The sequence below is a fragment of the Schistocerca piceifrons genome, chromosome 1 (assembly GCF_021461385.2).
Source record: "Schistocerca piceifrons isolate TAMUIC-IGC-003096 chromosome 1, iqSchPice1.1, whole genome shotgun sequence".
In the NCBI taxonomy this organism is placed as follows: Eukaryota; Metazoa; Arthropoda; class Insecta; order Orthoptera; family Acrididae; genus Schistocerca; species Schistocerca piceifrons.
The window spans coordinates 1,090,952,530-1,090,977,135 of NC_060138.1; the positions used below are offsets into that span (position 1 = coordinate 1,090,952,530).

The window sequence follows — 24,606 nt, forward strand, 5'->3', positions numbered from 1 at the left end:
GTTTATGCATGCAATAATTTCTTCGTGTTTATTAATTTTTCTAGGGACATCATTTTGCTCTCTTTTTATTCTTCTTCCTCTGTTTCTTCCTGATCATCATCTTTATTGGGAATTTCTACTAAATATGTAGCTGAAGTAAAATTGGAGCAAGCTGACAGAAAGTCATCATTTCAAATTCAATCATCTGCACTACATGAAATGTTTCACATTTTAGGTCATTCAGAAATTGCTGCTGCATTTTCTTGAGCTTTGATGGCAACAGAAGCATTTTGTTCTTGATCTCTAAATTCCGCTTTGTTGAAAAGCTTGGTAATAGTTTTGGGTTTTATTCCCCTTACTGCCAAGTCAACACAATTTACTGCATCCAGGACAGAAACTGACCATGCGAGGGCAAATGCACTTTCACCTTCTTCAACACCACGAATCAGAGATTGGACCAGTAACTGCCTATAAAGAGACTTGAATGTTTAAATAACCTCCTAGTCTATGGGCTGTGTGAGGCTGGTTGAACCTGGTGGAGTCGAAGCCAATTTCAAATTTGATAACTCGACTGATGGGTGTCAGGTTGCATAGTCTAGGAAAACGAGAACATGATAATTTCCTTTTTTCATTCTGGCAGTGAAATCTTTCATATGAGCACTCTTCTCATTCTACACCTATTTATTGCTTTGCCATGTGACTGGAAGCTTCTAGCATCTATGTTTGTTATTTCAAAAAGTTTTGCTGCCTTTCCACTCACCTATGGCTTCTCCATTTCACGTAACATGTTTCCACACAGCAGTAGAATGAGTATTTCCTTGACCATTTTTATGTGATAAGAACAGTCCCATTTCATCAGCATTGAATACGTTTTTCGGTTCGTAATTCACAATAAGATAGGATAGTATTGTCTTCCATTCTGTTGCTCCATTTTCCTGAACATCCTTAGCTTCCCCACACACTTCAATCCACATAATGGTGTGTCTAACTTTGAAACATTCCAGCCATCCTTAGATGACTTATCTCTATATTTCCAAACTCTTAAATTACTTTCACAGCCTCACTCTGCAACATGGTGAGAGGATCTTTGACTATCTTGCATCTTCAGTGGAGCAAATGCTGACTAACTCTCGACAAGATCCTTTTTTGTTTTGCATCACACTACTCTACTATAGGAGTAGCAACATTCCTCAAATACAGAATAAAAATTTATTATTTCTTCAGAAACACAGACGAATACAGGCATGCAGGACTGACCAGTCTTGTTCTCACAGCAGAAGACAATTGAATTTTCTGTTGACATTCTTGTCAGCTCTACATTCCGGTCTTCAGTACTCCTTGGGAACTGCGCATGGCCTGGGGTCTCTTTGCTGCTACTTGGGACGACATCACGGGCAGCTCGACTGCTCTTGGCATCATATGTAGCTCGAAAGGAATACCTCTGACAAGAATACAACAACAACAGACTGCGAAATCAAAATAAAAATAATTATCTCCATAAGAAGAAACACTCTAATTCTCAGCTCTTTCTGCCTGTTCATTTATTTGAAGGCACAGAACATGGATATGAAACTAACATATGTAAGGGATACTTTGAACCCTTAGAGTGAGTCCAGAGAAAGGAAAGTTTTTTGCCGATGCATGTATAAACCATTCCCACACTATCTCATTAATTTCTTCATTTCCAATCTTCTTTGCCGTTTTTTTCATTTGCTTGTTCCCATCATCCATTCATCAAGTATATTATCCTTTTTCTTGAAGTACCATAAATTTTTGTTTACCAAATTTGAAAAATATAATTATTTCGCACACATAGAGTGTCTTTCTCACTCGCCTTGGTTACCTTAATCATTTTATCAAATGCTAGTGACACATATGCATTTAAGGTGCTACTAGTCAACTTGTAGAAAATAGTACAGGTAGGGTATTTCTTTGGAATGCTTGACCTTGCAGGGTAAAACTATAGTTTATGGCAATAACACCTACCTCTTTCACTGCACAGGTTATGTTCATAGGTAAGCAACAGTGCTCCAATTCACGCCCATGTGCATCAATAATAATGGAAAACAACAAATGCCGACAAACAGAGGACTCTCAAACGAAATGCACCAACACAGCACTAGCATGTTCATTGTTGCACAAAACAGTGTAGTTTGATGCCCACAGCTGCAGCATCACACTTTGCCAAACCTCTTTTTTTGGTTTTCACTGCTTAACAGCATTGTCAGGGCCATACAGTCTGTGTTAAAAGTAGCGTCTTTGTAGAGTTATGAATAAGTAATATATAGCAAAATGCAATTGTACTGTATAAGCTGTATAAGAATTGTTGTTGTTGTGGTCTTCAGTCCTGAGGCTGGTTTGATGCAGCTCTCCATGCTACTCTATCCTGTGCAAGCTTCTTCATCTCCCAGTACCTACTGCCGCCTACATCCTTCTGAATCTGCTTACTGTATTCATCTCTTGGTCTCCCTCTACAACTTTTACCCTCCATGCTGTCCTCCAATACTAAATTGGTGATCCCTCGATGTCTCAGAACATGTCCTACCAACCAATCCCTTCTTCTATTCAAGTTGTGCCACAAACTCCTCTTCTCCCCCATTCTATTCAATACCTCCTCATTAGTTATGTGATCTACCCATCTAATCTTCAGCATTCTTCTATAGCACCACATTTCAAAAGCTTCTATTCTCTTCTTGTCTAAACTATTTATTGTCCACGTTTCACTTTCATACATGGCTACACTCCATACAAACAATTTATAAAAGACTTCCTGACATTTAAATCTATACTCAATGTTAACAAATTTTTCCTTCTTCAGAAATGCTTTCCTTGCCATTGCCAGTCTACATTTTATATCCTCTCTACTTCGGCCATCATCAGTTATTTTGCTCCCCAAATAGCAAAACTCCTTTACTACTTTAAGTGTCTCATTTCCTAATCTAATTCCCTCAGCATCACCCGACTTAATTCGACTACATTCCATTATCCTAGTTTCGCTTTTGTTGATGTTCATCTTATACCCTCCTTTCAAGACACTATCCATTCCGTCCAACTGCTCTTCCAAGTCCCTTGCTGTCTCTGACAGAATTACAATGTCATCAGCGAACCTCAAAGTTTTTATTTCTTCTCCATGGATTTTAATACCTACTCCAAATTTTTCTTTTGTTTCCTTTATTGCTTGCTCAATATACAGATTGAATAACATTGGGGAGAGGCTACAACCCTGTCTCACTCCCTTCCCAACCACTGCTTCCCTTTCATGTTCCTCGACTCTTATAACTGCCATCTGGTTTCTGTACAAACTGTAAATAGCCTTTCGCTCCCTGTATTTTACCCCTGCCACCTTCAGAATTTGAAAGAGAGTATTCCAGTCAACATTGTCAAAAGCTTTCTCTAAGTCTACAAATGCTATAAACATAGGTTTGCCTTTCCTTAATCTTTCTTCTAAGATAAGTCGTAGGGTCAGTATTGCCTCACGTGTTCCAACATTTCTACGGAATCCAAACTGATCTTCCCCGAGGTCGGCTTCTACCAGTTTTTCCATTCGTCTGTAAAGAATTCGCATTAGTATTTTGCAGCTATGACTTATTAAACTGATAGTTCAGTAATTTTCGCATCTTTCAACACCTGTTTTCTTTGGGATTAGAATTATTATATTCTTCTTGAAGTTTGAGGGTATTTCGCCTGTCTCATACATCTTGCTGACCAGACGGTAGAGTTTTGTTAGGCCTGGCTCTCCCAAGGCTGTCATTAGTTCTAATGGGATGTTGTCTACTCCCGGGGCCTTGTTTCGACTTAGGTCTTTCAGTGCTCTGTCAAACTCTTCACGCAGTATCATATCTCCCATTTCATCTTCATCTACATCCTCTTCCATTTCCATAATATTGTCCTCAAGTACATTGCCCTTGTATAGACCCTCTATATACTCCTTCCACCTTTCTGCCTTCCCTTCTTTGCTTAGAACTGGGTTTCCATCTGAGCTCTTGATGTTCATGCAAGTGGTTCTCTTGTCTCCAAAGGTCTCTTTAATTTTCCTGTAGGCAGTATCTATCTTACCCCTAGAGAGATAAGCCTCTGCATCCTTACATTTGTCCTCTAGCCATCCCCGCTTAGCCATTTTACACTTCCTGTCAATCTCATTTTTGAGACGTTTGTATTCCTTTTTGCCTGTTTCATTTAGTTCATTTTTATATTTTCTCCTTTCATCAATTAAATTCGACATTTCTTCTGTTACCCAAGGGTTTCTACTAGCCCTCGTCTTTTTACCTATTTGATCGTCTGCTGCCTTCACTATTTCATCCCTCAAAGCTACCCATTCTTCTTCTACTGTATTTCTTTCCCCCATTCCTGTCAATTGCTCCCTTATGCTCTCCCTGAAACTCTGTACAACCTCTGGTTCTTTCAGTTTATCCTGGTCCCATCTCCTTAAATTCCCACCTTTTTGCAGTTTCTTCAGTTTTAATCTACAGTTCATAACCAATAGATTGTGGTCAGAGTCCAGATCTGCACCTGGAAATGTCTTACAATTTAAAACCTGGTTCCTAAATCTCTGTCTTACAATTATATAATCTATCTGAAACCTGTCAGTATATCCAGGATTCTTCCATGTATACAACCTTCTTTTATGATTCTTGAACCAAGTGTTAGCTATGATTAAGTTGTGCTCTGTGCAAAATTCTACGAGGCGGCTTCCTCTTTCGTTTCTTACCCCCAATCGATATTCACCTACTACGTTTCCTTCTCTCCGTTTTCCTACTGACGAATTCCAGTCACCCATGATTATTAAATTTTCGTCTCCCTTCACTACCTGAATAATTTCTTTTATTTCATCATACATTTCTTCAATTTCTTTGTCATCTGCAGCGATAGTTTGGCATATAAACTTGTACTACTGTAGTAGGCGTGGGCTTCGTATCTATCTTGGCCACAATAATGTGTTCACTATGCTGTTTGTAGTAGCTTACCCGTACACCTATTTTCCTATTCATTATTAAACCTACTCCTGCATTACCCCATTTTCATTTTGTATTTATAACCCTGTATTCACCTGACCAAAAGTCTTGTACCTCCTGCCAACGAACTTCACTAATTCCCACTATATCTAACTTTAACCTATCCATTTCCCTTTTTAAATTTTCTCACCTATCTTCCCGATTAAGGGATCTGACATTCCACGCTCCGATCCGTAGAACGCAAGTTTTCTTTCTCCTGATAACGACGTCGTCCTTAGTAGTCCCCGCCCGGAGATCCGAATGGGGGACTATTTTACCTCCGGAATATTTTACCCAAGAGGACACCATCATCATTTAATCATACAGTAAAGCTGCATGCCATCAGGTAAAATTACGGCTGTAGTTTCCCCTTGCCTTCAGCCGTTCGCAGTACCAGCACACCAAGGCCGTTTTGGTTAGTGTTACAAGGCCAGATCAGTCAATCATCCAGACTGTTGCCCCTGCAACTACTGAAAAGGCTGCTGCCCCTCTTCAGGAACCACACGTTTGTCTGGCCTCTCAACAGATACCCCTCCATTGTGGTTGCACCTACGGTACGGCTATCTGTACCGCTGAGGCACGCAAGCCTCCCCACCAACGGCAAGGTCCATGGTTCATTAGGGGAGGGGGGGGGGGGGGGGGAGGTCCATTATACAATGAAATATTAATTACGTCTTAAAATTCACATTCTGTTTCTGTGTTAGCACATTCCGCTTTACACAAAAACAATTAGCATATAAATTTTTATTGAATGCATTAGGACTGAAATATTTGCACAATTTGGGCCAATTTGCTAATTATGTATGCTCCACTTTGATCAAGTTTTACTGTATTTCATTTATGCTTTATGTCATGTTTGTGTTATTGTTGTTCTCCCCCTTTTGCACTGCTGAACGCCACATATGCAAACATCACATAAAACATCAATGTAAATATTTCTAACTGATAAGGAGAATAAATTCTCGAAACGTGTTGTGCTGTGCATGAGAAAATGTAATTAGTGCATTGTTATACTGGCTAACTCATGAAAGACAGTGTTCAAAAAACATCAATTATGATGGATGAAATTAAGGTATCACATATTACTCAACCAACAATGTAACTAATTACTTTAAAATATTAAAAGTTTTAGTAAGTAAGCACACATTCTTGCACTTCACCAGTTTCTCTTTTGATTGAAAAAGTAAAACTTTAAAAAATATATAAATCTCCACAAAGAGCAGGTATACAGCAATCAGTTACACTGTTTTTGATGAAATGAGCTATGGGTTAGTATCTTACCGGAGTCCAGTACAGTAGCTGGCGGTGTCATAGCAGATGACACACAGTCATTCCCAAGAGAAAATCGCCCATGTATCTGAAATTCCAATACGTTCTATGTAAAATATGACTCAAAGCTCTACCCTTTTTGTCATCTCATCAATACATTACAAAACTCTGGCTATCAAAGAACACGATACTCGTATTACCTTGTAACCTACAATATTTTAAGGCTGGCAATACTATTCTGGTGATAGTACAATTGTTTATTTACATCTAGTCCACAAAATATAATCAGAAATTAAACTTAGCTGAAACAAAAGTCAGACATATCAGTGGTATCCAAAATTATGTATTTGATGGAAGTAACTTTTTTCCTTATTTTTTATTCTATCAAACCAAAAATTCAATTGAGTAAACTAATAGTACTTACTTTCAGGTGGTAAAATTACAAGCACTTTAATAATAATAATAATAATAATAAGAAGAAGAAGAAGAAGAAGAAGAAGGAGGAGGAGGTTAAATTTTTAAGTGTTTGTGTCTCCTATGTGTCCTGGTAATTTTACAGATTTTTTCCTTTTTTATTATCTGCTGCACCAGCTTTTCAAATTACGCTAAAATGCAAATGGGGTTATGTTACTATTTCATCTTTTACAAACATGACAATTCCATTGTCTTTTGTTCTCTTTAAGTATCAAATACTTGCTACATCTCACAGTGAAATAATGACAAGGATACATTGAGTTATTACGCATTGTTAAGCTTAACATCTTGAAAGCTAATCACTGGATATGAAATCCTGAGAAACAAGTTGTTACAATGTAAACTACATGTGCTACAACAGTGTTATATTAAGCGTATTGGTAACTCTCATAATCTTATTGCAACACTTCGATCATGAATATACAAACATTACTGCCTTATAAATTCATATCTGAAAGACACTTACCATAGCAAAGTTTGTCTGTGAATTATCACAGAAATCTACAGGCATTAATTTCTTTGAATCTAACGTGTCTGTCTGCATATGGTTGAGAAATGCACGTATCTTTCTCAGCATGAACTCAGGTGCCTCAAAGCCTTTCAGTTCGTGCAGCAATAAGTTTGGGCTGTTTCTGAGATCAAAGAAATAAATTTTGAGTAATTAAACTCATTACATAATTATTATGAAGAATGGGTTATAATTACATATCAAAAACAATAATACAATGTTATGTTATATTAAATAAATAAATAAATCTACTAACCGTATACACACAGACAATGGTGATTTGAATCCTTATGGAAACCATTATATATCTCAGTCATTATAAGATTAAATGAAAGCAACTTTATGACTCTTACACACTGAAAGTAATATCAAAGGACTCAAACAAACTGCAAAAACTGAGACAACTGAAAACCACAGTCTTGCAGTTTTCTAACACAACTACATTTCAATAGGCAGCTTAATGGCATTTATGTGTTTCCAAATATTATTTACAGGACAAGTAAAGCACATGTCTAACAGGCACCGCAGGGCTGAGATATATAGATATATACAAATTTATGTTGAAAACAATACCTTGGGAAAAGGCTGACAACCATAGTGAGACTGTGGACAGTCTGGTTAGTGGTTTCTCAAAGACTTGGGGGATATTGGTGTTGGTGGCAGGATGTTTGTAACATTATAGCACAGAAGTTACTTTTTTTAAAATATTTCAAACAATGGAAATGCCAGGTAACATTTTCCTCAAATATCATATAATTTTGCACTAGCAAAAACATTTATTTATTTATTTATTTATTTTTTTGTAACTCTGAAATTTATACCTATGAGTGATACAAAATATGTTTTGTAATTTGTAATTGATATGTATCTTGTAAATTTAATTTTAATAATTTTTTGTAATTTCACATGAATTATTATTACACTGGGTCACAGTATAGGAAGTTGATGTTTTATACTTTTGCAGAAAGCAAACTTAACAGTGCCTCTGGGCATTGCTTTTTACATCAGAGTGCACAAACTGGGCATTCCAGTAGTAGTCACAATACAGCATGGATGGATGTATCTCAGGCAAGACAAGAAATTGGTCCATGTGAGGGCAAATCACTTTTCACAAGACACAATGGAAGAGACGTAAATGGATAGATAAATTGAGCAACAAATAACCTCAAGATCCTGGCTCAAACTTGTATGCAATTAACAACTGGAGCTACTGATACACTGTCATAGACATCAATATTGTCGTCTCAGTAGTATTAAAGACCTGGATGACTGTTCACATTAGATTAGCTTAGAACTTTTCTAAAGCAAATCCAGTGAATTTTAGTGAAAACTAAATAATAATCCTAGTTATGTAAAATTCTGATTCCCAGATCTTGTCACTAATCCCAGTAATTGTTAACAAGACAGGATCCTGCACCGTTCCTATTGTAATATAAAAAGAGTGTCAATAATCTTTTAAAAAATAAATACATTACAGAATTTATGCCACATTATCTTGTTGGAAAATAGTCTATATTTTTCAGTAACAGATCCTAAACAAGTCAGCCAATCTGTTCAATATATCAATCATGGGCAGTATAAATAATTACAGTTAGAATGAAAGTAACAGTAAAATAATTTAAGTGAAATTAATAACAGCAAACTGTAACAATATTTTTTGCACTTTTCATATATTAAGATTTAATTTGTGGAAGTGCTTTCTGTTTTCTGCTTGGTGGATTGTATTTTGTCATTGCAACTCAATTAATTTACATTACTTTTACTTCTGGCAAACACTTCCAAATTATTTTAAATACTGGAATTCTACAATCTTTATGTGGGAAGTTAATGAGTTTTACCAGTGTAGATAAATGTTACTGTAACACAATTTTGTTTGCAACAGGGAGCTCACCATTTAACCATTTCCATAATTACTATTTGCATCTTTGTGGAGTTTATTACATTTCATTTTCTGTAGCAATTTAAAAGTGCCACTAACATTTCTCTTTGTTATTCTGCAATGTGATTCTGTTAATTCTGTGTGCAAAATAATTTCTTTAGCACACATTTGCTAAGACAAGTCATGCGATATTTACTGTTCTGGCAAACAACTGGTTAACGAACACAGTTTGTCCAACTTGAGTGGTGACCAAATGTTGAAGTAATTTCATTGATTTGTTGTGGTTTACTCAAAATGTCATATGTTTCGTTTTCTTTGTTATGTGATTTGCATACTTTAAAATCATCATCCAAAATTTACTTAACAAAGAAAGTATAGTAAGTTATTTGTAAAGGTAACTTCTTGTACACTTCCCCAGCTATTGTGTTAGTAATTCAGCAAATAATTACCTTAATTTTCTGTACCGATTAGGTTCAAGTGATCATGACCATTTGCATAGACAATTAGAGGGGGAGAGGTTACAAGCCGAGTAGATAGACTGGTTTAACTTCTGCACAGGAAGTTGAAGAGTTAGAGCGGAGAAAAATTAGGAAGATTACAAGGAGAAAAGGGGAGGAGGGAATGGTGCAATGTACATGTCCTGTGAGGAAAGTTGACAGGTTTGTTTGTGTGGGTTCCTTCTCCCCCCCCCCCCTCCCCCCCGAATGGTGCAGTGTCAGCTTCTATAGTCACTTGCAACTGAGGATAGTTTTTGGGCCATTGATTACAACCACACATTTATAGTTTGGCAAACTATTTTCTCGCTATGTGTGATTCCCAAGACATGCAGCTACAGCAAAAAATCTTTCTACACTGTAGTGTTCCCATACACCAAAATATTATTCAGAACATCAACAGCAGACTCAAGTAACAAGTTTCATATTCCATGAAAATGCTACTCAATTTTCTTATCAGATAGTTTCAGTGTAGTGTTCATCTCTCTTTTCTTACAGTAGTCCTGAGCCTGCTTACAAATCCAGAGAAGCAAGCTAGTCAATTGCCCAAAGACCTGCAACTCTACAGTATGGTTTAATGATGACAGCTTCCTCTTGGGTAAAATATTCTAGAGGTAAAATAGTACCCCAGTAAGATCTCAACTCTTGTAACATGGTGTTACAGAAGAGTGTTTAACATTTAAAGTTGATGAGACAACTAATGCAGAGGCATTGAATCGAACTGGGGAAGAGAAAGTTGATGAAAAGAAGGATTGGCTGATAGGAACCACCCTGAGGCATCAAGGGATTGTCAGTTTGGTAATAGAAGAAAGTGTAGGGGATAACAATTGTAAAGGGAGACCAAGGGTTGGATACAGTAAGCAGACCCAAATAGACGTACAGCGCAGTAGTGAAACAGTTTTGTAGAGACTTGTAAAGACTGACTAGCTAGCCACAAGACTGGTCTGATACAGTTCTCCATGTTAATCTATCTCATGCAGCTCTTTTTATGCCTGCTTAACTAATGTACTTTGAATCCATTTGAATGTGCTTACTGTATTCAAAACTCTCTCCCCCTCTACACAGTATAAGCCTTCCTTTAGTCAAGTTGCACAGCAGATTTCTTTTTCCCTCAATTTGACTCAGTATGTCTCCATTAGTTATTTTATCTACCAGCAAATTACATTACAAGAGCTGCTATTCTCTCCTAGTTTCTACAGTTTACAACCCACATTTGATATGATAATAAACAGTTTCGTAAAAGACTTCCAAACACTTAAATTTACATTCATTGCCAAAATATTTCTCTTTTATAGAATGCTAATCTTGTTGTAGACAATCTATAACCAACATCCTCTTTACTTCTACCTTCACCAGTTATACTGCTGCACCAATAGTAAAACAAATACACTTATTTTAGCCTCTCATTTCCCAAACAAATTCCTTCAAGCACAATTGACTTAACCTGACTAAATTCCAGTATCTTCTTTGGTACTCTCTTCGAGGCCATCCTCCCTTTTCTTGCCTTTGTCTCTCAACAACTTCACTGTAGGTGAGTCCCTTTCCTCTTGGGGTCTGAATGACCTGTCCTTCCTTTGTAACATACCCCAATCAATCCCTCACTCCTACACAAAGAAGGAATTATTAAGACTGAAAGCTAGTATCATGTTGTGTATTTTTTACCAGTGGTGCCATAATTTCACCTTCTGCAGGTAACTTCTGCCCTAGCTCTTTTCAAAATACTCTCCGCTCCATTCAACCAATCCTGCAGTTCTTTACTGCCTCTGACAGAATTACACTATGACTGGGAAACATTAAAGTATTTGCTTTTTCTTCCTGAACTTTTATTCATTTACTAAATTCCACCTTGGTATCCTTTGTTGCTTGCTATATATACAAACTGAACAACAATGGGAATACACTACAATTCTGTACCACTACCTTCTCAATTACTGCCTTCCTTTGCCCTTTGATAACTGCAGGCTGGTTTCTGTACAAGTTTTATATACGTTAAATACATGTCAACAACAATATGGAAAGTCCAGCAATTGTGTGAATGTATGTAGGTTTTCTGTTTTTGAAGAAGGTTTTTTGGCCGAAAGCTTAAAATGTGCAGCAGTATTTCCACTGTGCCTGTCTGCGATTCAGATATCCTGTATATGACGAGCAGCAACCTATGCTTTCCTTAATATTGTTGTCATTCCATTCTGGACTTTATATTGTTTGACTTAACAACATGGAAAGGATAAATTATCACCACCTAGGGGCAGCCTTAGCACCTGGAGACAGTGGCTGTGTGTGTGTGTGTGTGTGTGTGTGTGTGTGTGTGTGTGTGTGTGTGTGTGTGTGTGTGTGTGCGCGCGCGCGCTCTACTTCTGAAATAAGACTTTGACCAAAAGGTTGACTATTTCTAGTAATGTTTTTCACTGTGCCCATCTGCAACTCAACACCCCTGCTATGTTGTGAATAGCAATCTATCCTTTCTATACATTTTTTTAATTCCATCCTTGACTTCCCCTGGTTAAGTACATGTACATAAAAATGGTTGTACATCAAATACCTGAACAAAAAAGTTTCACTTTCGATGTTCTGCCTTTGGCTAACAAATTGGGGGGTGAAAGAAACCTGTGTAGACAACTTCATGAAATGAATCACATGAGCATAGGATGAACTGGCATTTTTCAATGCTGTATTGCAACAAAAATACTAATTTGCTGGAGGAGGAGGAGGAGGAGGAGGAGAAAATAAAATCTCCTGAATGAGCAGCATCAACTTACCTATATTCTTCAGTTTCTGCAAGTTCTCGTATGTCATCCAGGATCATTATGTAGGCCTTCCCTCCTGTAGGAGACATAAGGTTGTGCCTGAGCAGCCACTCCTTGTCTTCCTGGTCTCCTGTGTATCTCAACAGCCCAGGATGCTTCATATAAAGCCGGCCTCTTGTTTGTCCAAACCCTAGTACTTTATTTGCTCTGCGCAAACAAGTGAAGGGTTTCATGTAATAATTACAATCATAACAAAAATGTAATAACACAAAGAAAAAATCAAAGAAATGTGAAGGACTTCCCTATTAAAAGACTGAAACACAATAACATATGTAGCCATGATGTAATTGACAATCACAATCATTCCATCCATGGCCAGAAAAACAAAGGAGCCCATAAAAAATAAAAAGGGAACTGATGGTAACAACACACAGTGAAGTACAGATGCAATTATTCTTTATATATTCTCCACAGAGATGAATGTCACACATATCAAACCCTCCTAACAAGGCAGATTTTAAGAACGGATTATGTGTGTGTGTGTGTGTGTGTGTGTGTGTGTGTGTGTGTGTGTGTGTGTGTGTGTGTGTGTGGTTTGAGGTTTTCGGGCGCTAAACAACGGATTATGAGTAGGTGTCTTATAACAATAGCAAGCAATGAGGACTCTAATGACAGCATCACGTGCCTTCTATGTAAGAAACATAAATCATCATCGAGGGGGGGGGGGGGGGGAGGAGGAGGAGGGATGCCAAAAGAGTGAGGAATTTCGGGCACAAAATGAACAGTACGTAAAATGGAACAGAGCATGCAACACAGACTGAAGTAGAGCATCAAGCACCTACGAAAAAGCAGGAAAGAAGTTTTTGGTGAAACTTCAGAATTATGTAGTGTAACAGAGAAGCAAGAGAAGAGACAGAAGTAGGAGTGACATATGATATAGGTGATCAGGATTTGGTGACACAAGCTGGTCAGTTGTACATAGAATGCTACAGCACACATCCTGAGGAATACACTGCACTGCCTATGGAAGCAAAAGAAGATTCACAAATGCAGGATGTGAATCTGCAAAAAAACAGTATGAGGCTCAGAGCCAGTTCGTACAGGAAACAAACACCCACTCCAAAGAAGTAAACATTAAAATACAGACCGGAACAGATCTCCGACAGATTTATGAAAGCCCTGAAAATGTTATACAACTTACTAGACTGGAAGTGCCGACGACGCTTACTACAGTGTTAAGACAGCTAGTAATGTATAAGCATCCAGAGGGGGAGCAAATTACTTTTCCTGTACCTGATTTCGTGATAGAATCCATCCATCTCAGAGTGAACAATCTGCCAACAGAAGTGGAAAAACTGTATAAGTTATTCAAGCAGAATCATTCGCCTTAGATACATTGTACAAGCACTTTGTGATGACACTTGGTCTTATAGCATTTGATTGCAAGAAAGTAGGGTAAGACTGTTGAATTCACACCTGTCGCCCCTAATGGAGATGAAGATAGGACAGCTTAATACCATAAGAAGTGTCTGTGTATTGCATGAGACTAAAAGAGTGGCAGTAGAGTTGAGTTGGATGTACTGTGCCTCCGAGAACCTTCTACGAAGGCAGGGAAGATCCCCAGTATGTCAACAACTGCACAGGTAGTCACACAAGGGCACAGTCCCACGGCACAATAATAGTACTTTACTTGGCCATAAGAGGATGATATCATCACAATACAGTTCAGAACATGTAATCTGTGTGGAAATGTTAACAGGAAGAGACAGTTGCATCCTGGTTTCCATTTATTTCCAATTTAGTGATGAGATCGACAAGTATCTTGTAAGACTAAAGGACATTAGTCACCTAGGATGAACTAAGCCTCTTGTGTACTCCAGTGATGCAAATGCGAAGTCAGTATTGTGGCATAGACACCTGACTGACGACCATGGAAGACAACTAGAAGAAGCCATTATGGAACTCAACCTATAGGTATTGAATGCACCTCACAATCCACCAACCTACAAAAAGAGGGTCAGAGCAACGTTAAATACTGATGTCACTTTAGCAAATATGGCAGTGCCACACCATATGAAAGGCTGGAAAGTTGCAAGTGGAATGACATTGAGTGACCACAATATTATACTCTCTACCATCACTGGAAGGGCAAATCAAAGACAGCGCAGAAAACATGCCAATAAGGCCCAAATATAAGATCAAGAACGCAAACTGGGCAGAACTAAGAATAGTGTTTCAGTGTCCACAAGTCCATCGCTGGGTTATAATGTAGATGTTAAAATACAAGAACTGCCAGTGACTGTACATAGAGCAATGGAGGCATTGATATCAGTCAGTAGGGGTCATTCTAAAGGAGTAGCTTGCATCTGGATCAAGACACTGCAGAAATTAAGGTGCAAAACAAGAACAGCCAGGAAGCTATAACAGAGCAATATGATCCTAGAAGAAAGAGTCTGAAGGTTGCATAGATATAGGTATCTTAAACAATGTTTTAAGGAATAGTTCCGGAAAACAAAAATGGAAGATGGAAGCAATTTGTGAAGGCTAACTCAGAAACCAATCCCTGGGGTGCACCATATAAAATAGAATGTGAGGAAATATGATCACCAACAGTCTTACCCAAGCTGAAAAGGAATGATGGGATGGTAACAGAAAGTTGGGAACAGTCAGCAGCCCTGCTGATGGAGAAGAAAGTAAGTCAGGTGATCAGCATAGGTTATGGTAAATGTTATGGGAAGAGTAGAGAAACAACAATCTTGTGTACCCCTTCGCACAAGAAAAAATTTGGAAGATGATTTTAAGACTGAAAAAGAAAAAATCTCCACAACTGGATGGGATCCTTGCCGAAGTAATACAAGCCTTATGTTACCAATTAGATTGTTTCTTGTGTGACCTGTGCAATGAGTATCTCTTGCAAGGAAGGGTTCCTGGACCGTGGAAAAATGCTGAAGTGGTAATAATTAGTAAAGTGCAAGAAAAGGATCCAATGATACCCAAATCCCACAGACCAGTTTGACTTTTGAAGATTATCAGTAGGATATTTGAAAAGCTATTATGTAAGGTCACAGACTGCTACATGGGGTGAGCCCTCACTAATACGGGTTTAGAAAAGGCAAGTCAACTAAGGACACAATTAATAAGGTGAACTCGCTAGCAAAAGATACTCATTCTACATAAGCTCTAGCAATGATGACTGATATTGCTGGCACTTTCAATAACCTATGGTAGCCGTCTTTCTACGATCACCTTAGGGATCTGGAGTGTTCAGTAGCATTGTGTAATTGCCTGAGAGGTTACCACGAGTGACATGCTTCTTTAACATGCCCAGGAAAGAAAATACTGAAGACAATGACAAAAGGCTGTCTGCAGGGGCCAGTGTCGTCCGGAGTTTGAGATGTAGTGCTGGAGCCCACACTAGAAAAGTCACGTGACAGCATGTAACGTGGCATTTGCAGATGACGTGCTGTTCCATGTAAGTGTTGATTCCAGAAGAATCACAGAAGACAGATGTAATGCAGACCTCCACGACCTTGAGGGCTGGTGTTGAAGTGTTAAATTGTCACTTGCACCTCACAAAATGATGTACCTCCTGCTGAAAGTAATTCTAATAAGAGACTCTAAAATAAAATTAAATGATGCAACAATTAGGAGAAACACAGAAATGAGATATCTAGGGGTATATTTGCAGAAATTGTACACAGCTAGCAGCTGCACAGTTGCACCAAATATTTTTCATCTCACACTCTCACCATAAATCCCCCCTTCCCTCCCTTACCGTCTCTTTATGCGAAATTGCATAAGCTTTTGTTACTGCTTCACCAACTCTCAACAAAACCATCACCACTCAACTTAACCTAGGTCTCAGCCTACACTACAGATCAATATGTCACCACAACTTAGGTCTTGCACCGCAGAGCAAACTCACTCATGTCGCATATTGCCTTGAGCTTGTGAATGGTGGCAGCAGATGTGTGTGTCATGAGTTTGTGAAGGAAAGGTATATTTAAGGAGAACGGGTGACTTTTGTGCCTGTTGTCCAAGCTAGTGTGTGATATTTCTGCCCACAGCTCATGGTCTATTGATAGCATAGCTGCATCCAGATTGTTATGTCCTGGGTTCAGTTCTTAACCAGGTCTGAGATTTTCTTCAGTGAGGGATAGTGTGTGTGTGTGTGTGTGTGTGTGTGTGTGTGTGTGTGTGTGTGTGGGGAGGGGGGAAGGGTTCTAAATAATTTCATCTCATCTTTTTTTGACATGCAAGTCACCGAAATTTCAGTGATATTTCTTAGTGGAAGACTGGCAGAACTGAGAGGGTGCTTTTTTTTCCCCCTCAATGTGACGTTCTAAATTAATGTTTTGTCCATTTAGACACACAGCAGTTTGCATCTAAGAGTGACAGAAAATATCTATTTTTGTGACCTTTAAGTCATTGTTATTACTATAGAATTCATTATTGTAAGATTAATAATTGAATTGTTTGCCACAAACCAGTTACAACCTTGTTCAATTATTCTTGTCGTCGTATTAAAGTCTGTTAAGGGAGCACTAGCCACACCATAGAACATTAGTTTTTGAAAAGCCTTTAAATCTGTTATAGACAATTAACTTTGATCTGAAGCAGATGCACAGCAAGTATCAAATCATCTTGAAAGCTGTACTTGATTTTCTCCTACTCTTGGCGTAGTTTCACTCTAGTGTTGCAGCCAATTAATGCGCATTCTGTTCCCTGTTATGGAGCTAAGACATCATGCACCAAAATGTTGTAAAGTGTAAGTGAAGAGAAAAATCACAGTGGAAGTTGAGGATATCATACTTTTGTAAATACTTCTACATTGAAGGATTGAGGGGCTTCTGTTTAAAAAAAATTTGTAATGCATTGTGTTTAGAAACCATGTTTGGGTCCTCAGTTGTGTACAGCATTTCTTGCGGCTTCACACCTGACACACAGTGTTGCTGCTAAAAACTAAAAATGAGGAAGAAACAATTTCTTTATTGTACAGATATTATTGTTTATTTTCCAATTACGCTTGTAAATGCACTGTGTTACAGTGGGTAATAGAGACATGAATCGCTGCACCCAGGTGAACATCACACACTCCTCTATGTGTGTAATGTTTACTAGATAAGGCTCGTCAGCGTCACTTGAACACGAGACAAAATTAAGATGTGACAGCTCCTACTCAACTGTTCTGAGTCCTGTAGCATTCTAGCCACTAATCAGATAACTCTACAGATATGACCACAGAACCAGAATATGAAACACAGTGTACTGTCTTCTGTCTCACTTACTAGTATTCTATAAATTTCACATTGGTGGCAGGAAAAGTCTAAAAAAAAAAAAAAAAAAAAAAAAAAAAAAAAAAAAAAAAAAAAAAAAAAAAAGGTTAATACTCATCATAATAAAACCATTATATCAAATGAAATACTTCGGTTCTTTGGAACACAGTTTACTTGTTTAATTTAACTTCGGCAAGTCTAATCTTTACAATCCAACAGCAGCTCTTGTCCTCCTTGTCAACCAAATGTTCCATCTCAAGCGACAACTGTCTTTCATGTCAATCTTAAGTTGTGCTTGCTAACTCAAGACTTGTAAATAATACATTATATACTATATTCCTCTGACAGTCATCGTCACTACAGATATGACAGCAAACATCTGGACAGTTTCCGCATGAAGCACCTCAATGCTGTCCTTGAATCAAATTTTCAAGATTGTCTACTAAGAACTAAAATTCTGCAAAGATGCAATATGTGTTCCACTGAGCCCCTTCTGATGAAAGGTCAGTTATGATGTTACGGACACATGATGCATGTAAGTTGTGGGTTATTAAATAAATTTAATACTCTCACATTAAATGAAGATGATGATTACACATATTGTGCAAAGAACCAAAAAATGTTGGTGAAGGATACTGATTGTCAGTTGAGTGGAATGACCACACAGAGGTATTAGCAAAGAGAATGGCATCATGAATTTAAAGTCCTATCATTAGAATGCAACAATCAGTACCTCATAGTTACGTACTATTTCTCAAACCTCAACTACAGTATTGAGATCGAGTGAACAACATACGCCCACAATATTCAGACTTCAAGAAAGGGTCATAACAATAACAAATACAATAACTGGATGCATTTTCAAAATTTATTTAAAGAATGGGAATTGTTACTGCAGCATTTGAGTAAATCTCTTATACATTAATAACATTAAGAAACATGTCAACAATTTTTACACTAACAGCAATCTTCACATTCATGGAATAAGTGCCTGATGTAACTTATACATACTGAGAAAAAAACTGCACAAAAACCTCAAAACAATATTTTCTACAAGTGAATCAAATGTTACAGAGAATTTTGCAGGGAAATGAAAAAGGCAACAAAAACCCAACTTGTTTTAAATAGCAGTTAAGCCTATCTCTTAATACTTAATGTACAGTAAAATATTACTTAAATAATGCAAAAATAGGGGTTGGTAAAAAATTGTTTGTATTGTTAAAAATTAATTAACACTTGTCTGTCATTTTATTGCATAATGCAAAAATAGGGGTTGGTAAAAAATTGTTTGTATTGTTAAAAATTAATTAACACTTGTCTGTCATTTTATTGCATACTTTCAGAGCAAAATGTACATTACTGGAAAACTGTATGCCCAAGATCTGTGATGGAAAATGTTAACCTCCTTTCCTCTTCATGAACTTCACCTTTTGCTGGTTCCGATTTTCTTCCCTCCTCCAGAAGGCAAATACAAAAGTACAAGATATAAGGAAGAGGCAGAAGTATTATCACGGTCCTGTGAGGGCACTGAGGGTTAAGACAAGTTTTGGAATTATTTGGACCAGTAAGTAACTACACGACAGGAAAAGTCACAACACCAAAAACTAATTATTGTAGAGGAATGAAATTTTGGGAATACATTTCTCTATGTAACATATTTAAGTGATTAACATTCCAAGATCACAGGTTAAATGTGAAATGCTGTTACATTAGTAACTGGTGTAACCACCAGAATGTTGAATACAAGCATGCAAACATGCTTGCATTGTGTTGTACAGGTGCCAGATGTCAGTTCTTGCGATGGAGTTCCATTCCTGTTGCACTTGTTCAGTCAATACAGGGACAGATAAAGCCGTTTGTGGATGACGCCGGATTTGTCGTCCGACAATGTCCCACATGTGCTCAAATCAAGACAGATCTGGTGATCAAGCAGGCCAAGGCAACATATTTGACACTTTTAGAGCATCTTGGGTTACAACAGCAGCATGTGGGCAAGAGATATCCAGTTGGAAAACAACCCCTGGAATGCTGTTCATGAATGGCAGCACAACAGGTTGAATAACCAGGTGTACAAATTTACAGTCAGGGTGTGTGGGATAATCATAAAAGAGTGCTCCTGCTGTCATACAAAATCACACTCCAGAGAGTCTGGCACACACACAGGTTGGTTGCTGACCCTCAACCAGCCTCCTCCTAATCAACACTTGGCCATCACTGACACTCAGGCAGAACCAGCTTTAATCTGGAAATATTTCATACTTCACATCATTGAGATCGCAAATGGCAGTGGTTTGGGATCAGTGGAATGCATGCTACAGGGTACCTGGCTCAGACCTGTCCTTGAAGCAAGTGATTTATAATAGTTTTTTGTCTCTCTGTGGTGCTAACTGATGCTCGAATTGCTGCTGCAAATGCAGTATTATGTGCCAGAGTCATACGCTGAACACGATGGTCTTCCCTCTTGAGAGTGCTACACGGACAACCAGAGCCTGGTTTCTTGTGACAGTACATTCTCATAACAACTGTTGCAGCGATCATGTACAGTGGCTATATTCCCTCAAGTTTTTCTGCAATATCACAGAAGGAACATCCAATTTCTCATAGGCCTAATAATGATCCCACTCAAAGTCTGGAGTGTAGCTATTGCATCTTTGTCACCTTGAAGGTATCTTGACTAACATCAATTCATCACACTCTATCTCAAACGTAATTAACGCTCACAACCATTAGAGTGTGTATTTAATGCAAACCCAATTTGCATCCTCATAGTTTCAGTACTAATGCCACTCTTATGTGACTGGCACGAAATCTGAATAGACATTATTTTTCATATGTACAAAACACACCTACAACTCCTTCTTGATGTTCTTTTTTTTGGGAAGGGGGGGGGGGGCATGTTTGTTAAATAAGAATTATGTTTAACTGTGGTAACGGAAAGTCCTGGCATCCTACAGAAGTTTCTGTCCTATCCAAAGGTTTCATATTCTGTCATACTTGACTCGCCAAAGATTTAGAGTCCTCCCAAACTATACTGTGGAAACACTTTTTTGCCAACACTACTCTCACCAATGCTAACCAAATCTCAAAACAGAATCCTGCTTCTCCCAGTTCACACCACTATCCAACTGTGGCCCTCCCTCACTCCCACACCCTGATTACTTTCCAGGAATTCATTGCTTGCAACTTGGACTCACCCTCCTTTCCACAGTACTTTCCCAGGAACACAAAAATCTCAATGACGAACCGTGATTTAAGTATCCTCCCTGCAGAAAAATGCTACACCACTGTGATGGTAAACTGCAGTGATTACCTGACAGAAGGCATCTGGCAACTAACTGACTAGGCATCTGGCAACTAACTGACTCCTCCACCTACAAGCCCTGCCATAGCGATCCCATTCCATAAGTCCATCATAACCTCCAATCCCTTCTCAAATACTTAGGCCCAGCCCAGAATGTATCCCGTGAATCTATCTCCCTGCTCATCCCACCATCACATGCTCCCCAAAATCCATCTGGACACCCCACCGTAGCTGGATACTGCAGTCCTACTAAGAAATTTTTGCTCTTGTTGACCAGCAGCTCCAACCAGCTGCCCCCCAGCCTGGCCTCCCATATTAACCCATTCAGACGTTCTGGCTACAACTGTGTACATTAATTTTAGAGTGTATTAGTTGCAACCGAAATATTTTTTCTCAGTGGAAACCTCAGGTAAACATTTGTGAATATTCAATCTTTATGTCACGCACAAGTGTTCCGTTCTGTTTGGCATCACTGTAATAATATCAACTGCATTTGATCAAAAGGTATGAGTGAGAAGTAAGTTGCAACAGAGCCAGCCGCAGGCAGGCAAGTGTGTTATGCAAAGTGATGCAGAAAACAGCTGATAGGCATTGTGAAGCAGAGCCAGATGGACATGGTTTAGCAACAGCCGGTGCTGCAATATGTTAGAGGGAGCTCACTTGTAGCCACTGAAGTATTTAGAGTATGTGCCTTAAGCCCTAAGCAAACGGTCTGGAGCATATAAGTAGTCAGCAATTCGTGTACTAAACTATTCTTGTCTCAGTATAACAGCCTACATCATGAGCCTGGGACACCTGGAGCAACATCCTGGATTGCAGTACAGGGTCCACTGATTGACCACAGGACAGGCAGCCTGCCCTGAGTCTCGAGAGAGCCACCACTGGTTCAAAGAGCTGCCCACTCACTGGAAGTAGGTTATGGCAGCCCCTGCGGTATTGTCAGCTACACCGCCATGCTGTCATCACGGTAGCAGCCAGATACATCACTGACTGCAGCATTCGAATGACTCCACACTTGGCCTCACTCCTTGTGCTGTCAGTAATGACAGACATATATTGTTTCATATAAGATGCAACTGGACACTTCCACCCAGCTGTTCTTGATGTACTATGGCTGAGGGCCGGAATAAAGAAGTTATTAATCATACTGACGTCTCATTTCACTTTCCATGGATGACAATACAAGGGTCATCTAACATTAGTGTCAGATCACTGACATCGTCTTCTTAGAGCAGTGTCTGAACCTACAGCCTACAGTACAAATTCAGACCAAAAATTCAGATTGAATTTCGGTCATGGAGAAAAGGTTTGACTGCCATGCATTTTGTGAAGTAGGTTTTATTGTGAGTAGAGAACCCATGATTTGTCTAGTTTTACAGGTAATGGAAGTCACGATTAGTTAGTGCATGTTAGATGTGCATGGTGTAACCTTCAGGGCTTCTCAGTGCCATGTACAGAATCAGTTCCAGTAAAATGTTATACATGTAATCATTTGGGGCATATGGCTAGGCAATGTCAGGAGTTAAGATAGCTCATGATTAGATGTAAGAACTGAGTTAATGTATTTTGTTTTCTTGTCTTGTGAGTGTTAGTTCTCAAAATAGGTGTTGCCAAGGACAAAGCTTTGATAGAACCAGCCAGAGAAACAAGGTGCGTCAGAGCCAGAAGCAGTACGCATACTGTTAGAAAAGGTAGCACAATTAACTGCGGGTAGTACAGTACTTTGTGGGTAGGTAGAATTGTAATAGTTGAAACAGGGTGTAGATTTGTCACTCATAAGTTTAACTGCTGGTTTTTCTGTTATGGTAACTGAGGATGTGCAGGTCTTTGTGGGTGACCTTGGAATTCAGGCTGGGATGGAACTTTGCTCTGATAAAGAATTATTGAATGTCGCAAAACTGAGATTAACAGGGGAAGTTAAAACTTATGTGGGATGTACAGCAGATCTTAAGGGAGCCACTGCATTCGAAGTATTTAAAGAAGGGTTAATTCAGAGATATACAAAACAAAATAGTGCCACACACTATAGGGAACAATTGGACAGTTTTAAGCATCAATTGACTGAGCGCCAAAACTTGATTTCGAGATATTAACAAAAATGCAAAGTGTTAATATAATTTCAGTCTCTCACCAAATCTAATTTTTAAGCAGTAAAATAATGAAACTGAATTAAATTTATGCGCTCATATCTTAAAATCATACAAAATGTATCAAAACTCTGAATTTATATAGAAATGGCACTTGGTCATGTGAGGCTTTTATATATGACTTTCATTTATACATTTGGCATTAACTGGCTCCAAGCCAAAACATGTCTTGTAATCAAGTGATGAAAATTAGAGAAGTGTACTGGCATTTATTTCACAAAATACAATATGGTTGTATCAGTTCAGGCTACATTTAATGATATTTAACTGACACATGAGGAGAAAGGCATTACTACTCAAAGTTTATGTGCCAACTTTTTGAAGTAATACCTGAATACATAACTTGAAGATAAGTGCTCCTTGTATATTCAGAAAATAACTTATTTTTCTAATGCAATTAAAAAAATATTTCTAAAAGTAAAATATTATGATAATCTATAATATATTTTAATGAATTTGAAGCCATATATGTATTTTACTGACATATGAACATAGGTACTAACATTGGTTCTAAACATTATTTCAATGTATCAATACCCAACACCTATTACAGTATTATGAAATTCCTGTGTACACCTAATTTATATAAAATTAAGCTACTTCTTAAGATGTTTTCATTATAAAGTGTTTAGAAATGAAATAATAATAAAAGCTCTTACATACTACAAAGATTCAAGAAATTAAAACTTAAGATTTGCATAACTGAACAAAAGAAATTTCTTATTTTGACAATTCACTATCAACAACAATAAAAGTCAAATTGCAGGCAATCGAATTTATTAGTGTCATTCTCGAAGGCAGCTGAAGAGTTTGTGGTAAAAAATTTTGTGCATCATTTGGAATTAGGTCGCTTAGAGATTGGATGTCTTTTAGCTTGGTTTCAAAAACTGGCTTTCCATTTGGCCGTAGAGGTATTAAGAGGGAATGAAAATTAATTTTGTTCTGCATCTGAGCTGATTTCTTCCTAATGTCAACTTCAAATGGTTCACCATTAAATTTGGTTTTGAACAATATATTGATGGTTTGTCTTTAAACAGTTCTCTCTCTCTCTCTCATCTTTAATCAGTCTATTTTCTCATTTCCCGACTTGGTTTTGCAATTTACTATGTTGTTTTCTATATCTGACGTATTCTTGAAATCTTCAACTTTCATCCTATGAACTGTAAGAGGATTTCTTTTACAGTACATTGTGTCCGCCTGCTTAGCTAAATAGTCACGTGCTTACCTCCCATGTAACAGGCCCGGGTTCGATTCCCAGCCAGGTTGGCTATTTTCTCCACTCATGGACTGGGTGTTGTGTTGTCCTAAAGTCACCCAATGTGACGTCACATGAAATAAGACTTTCAACCCAGCAGCAAAACTTCCCTGCAAAGGGCATCTCGGCCAACAATGCCCCAAGATCATTTCATTTCATTTTTTTTTACAACACATTGTCATTGTTCTTGTTGTTGTTGTTGTTGTTGTGGTCTTCAGTCCAGAGACTGATTTGATGCAGCTCTCCACGCTACTCTATCCTGTGCAAGCTTCATCATCTCCCAGTACCT

The 24,606-nt window shown here is 38.1% G+C and overlaps 1 protein-coding gene across 1 annotated transcript in view; it reads right to left on the reverse strand.

The window, feature by feature from the left end:
• LOC124804806 (deoxynucleotidyltransferase terminal-interacting protein 1) overlaps positions 1-24,606 on the reverse strand; it is a 112,460-nt gene that overhangs the window by 26,731 nt on the left and 61,123 nt on the right. Inside the window, exons 5-7 of the mRNA XM_047265147.1 lie at positions 12,351-12,545; positions 7,180-7,345; positions 6,252-6,327 (exon numbers count right to left, since the gene is read on the reverse strand). Coding sequence (XP_047121103.1) covers positions 6,252-6,327; positions 7,180-7,345; positions 12,351-12,545 — 437 coding nt within the window. The remainder of the gene's footprint in view (positions 1-6,251; positions 6,328-7,179; positions 7,346-12,350; positions 12,546-24,606) is intronic.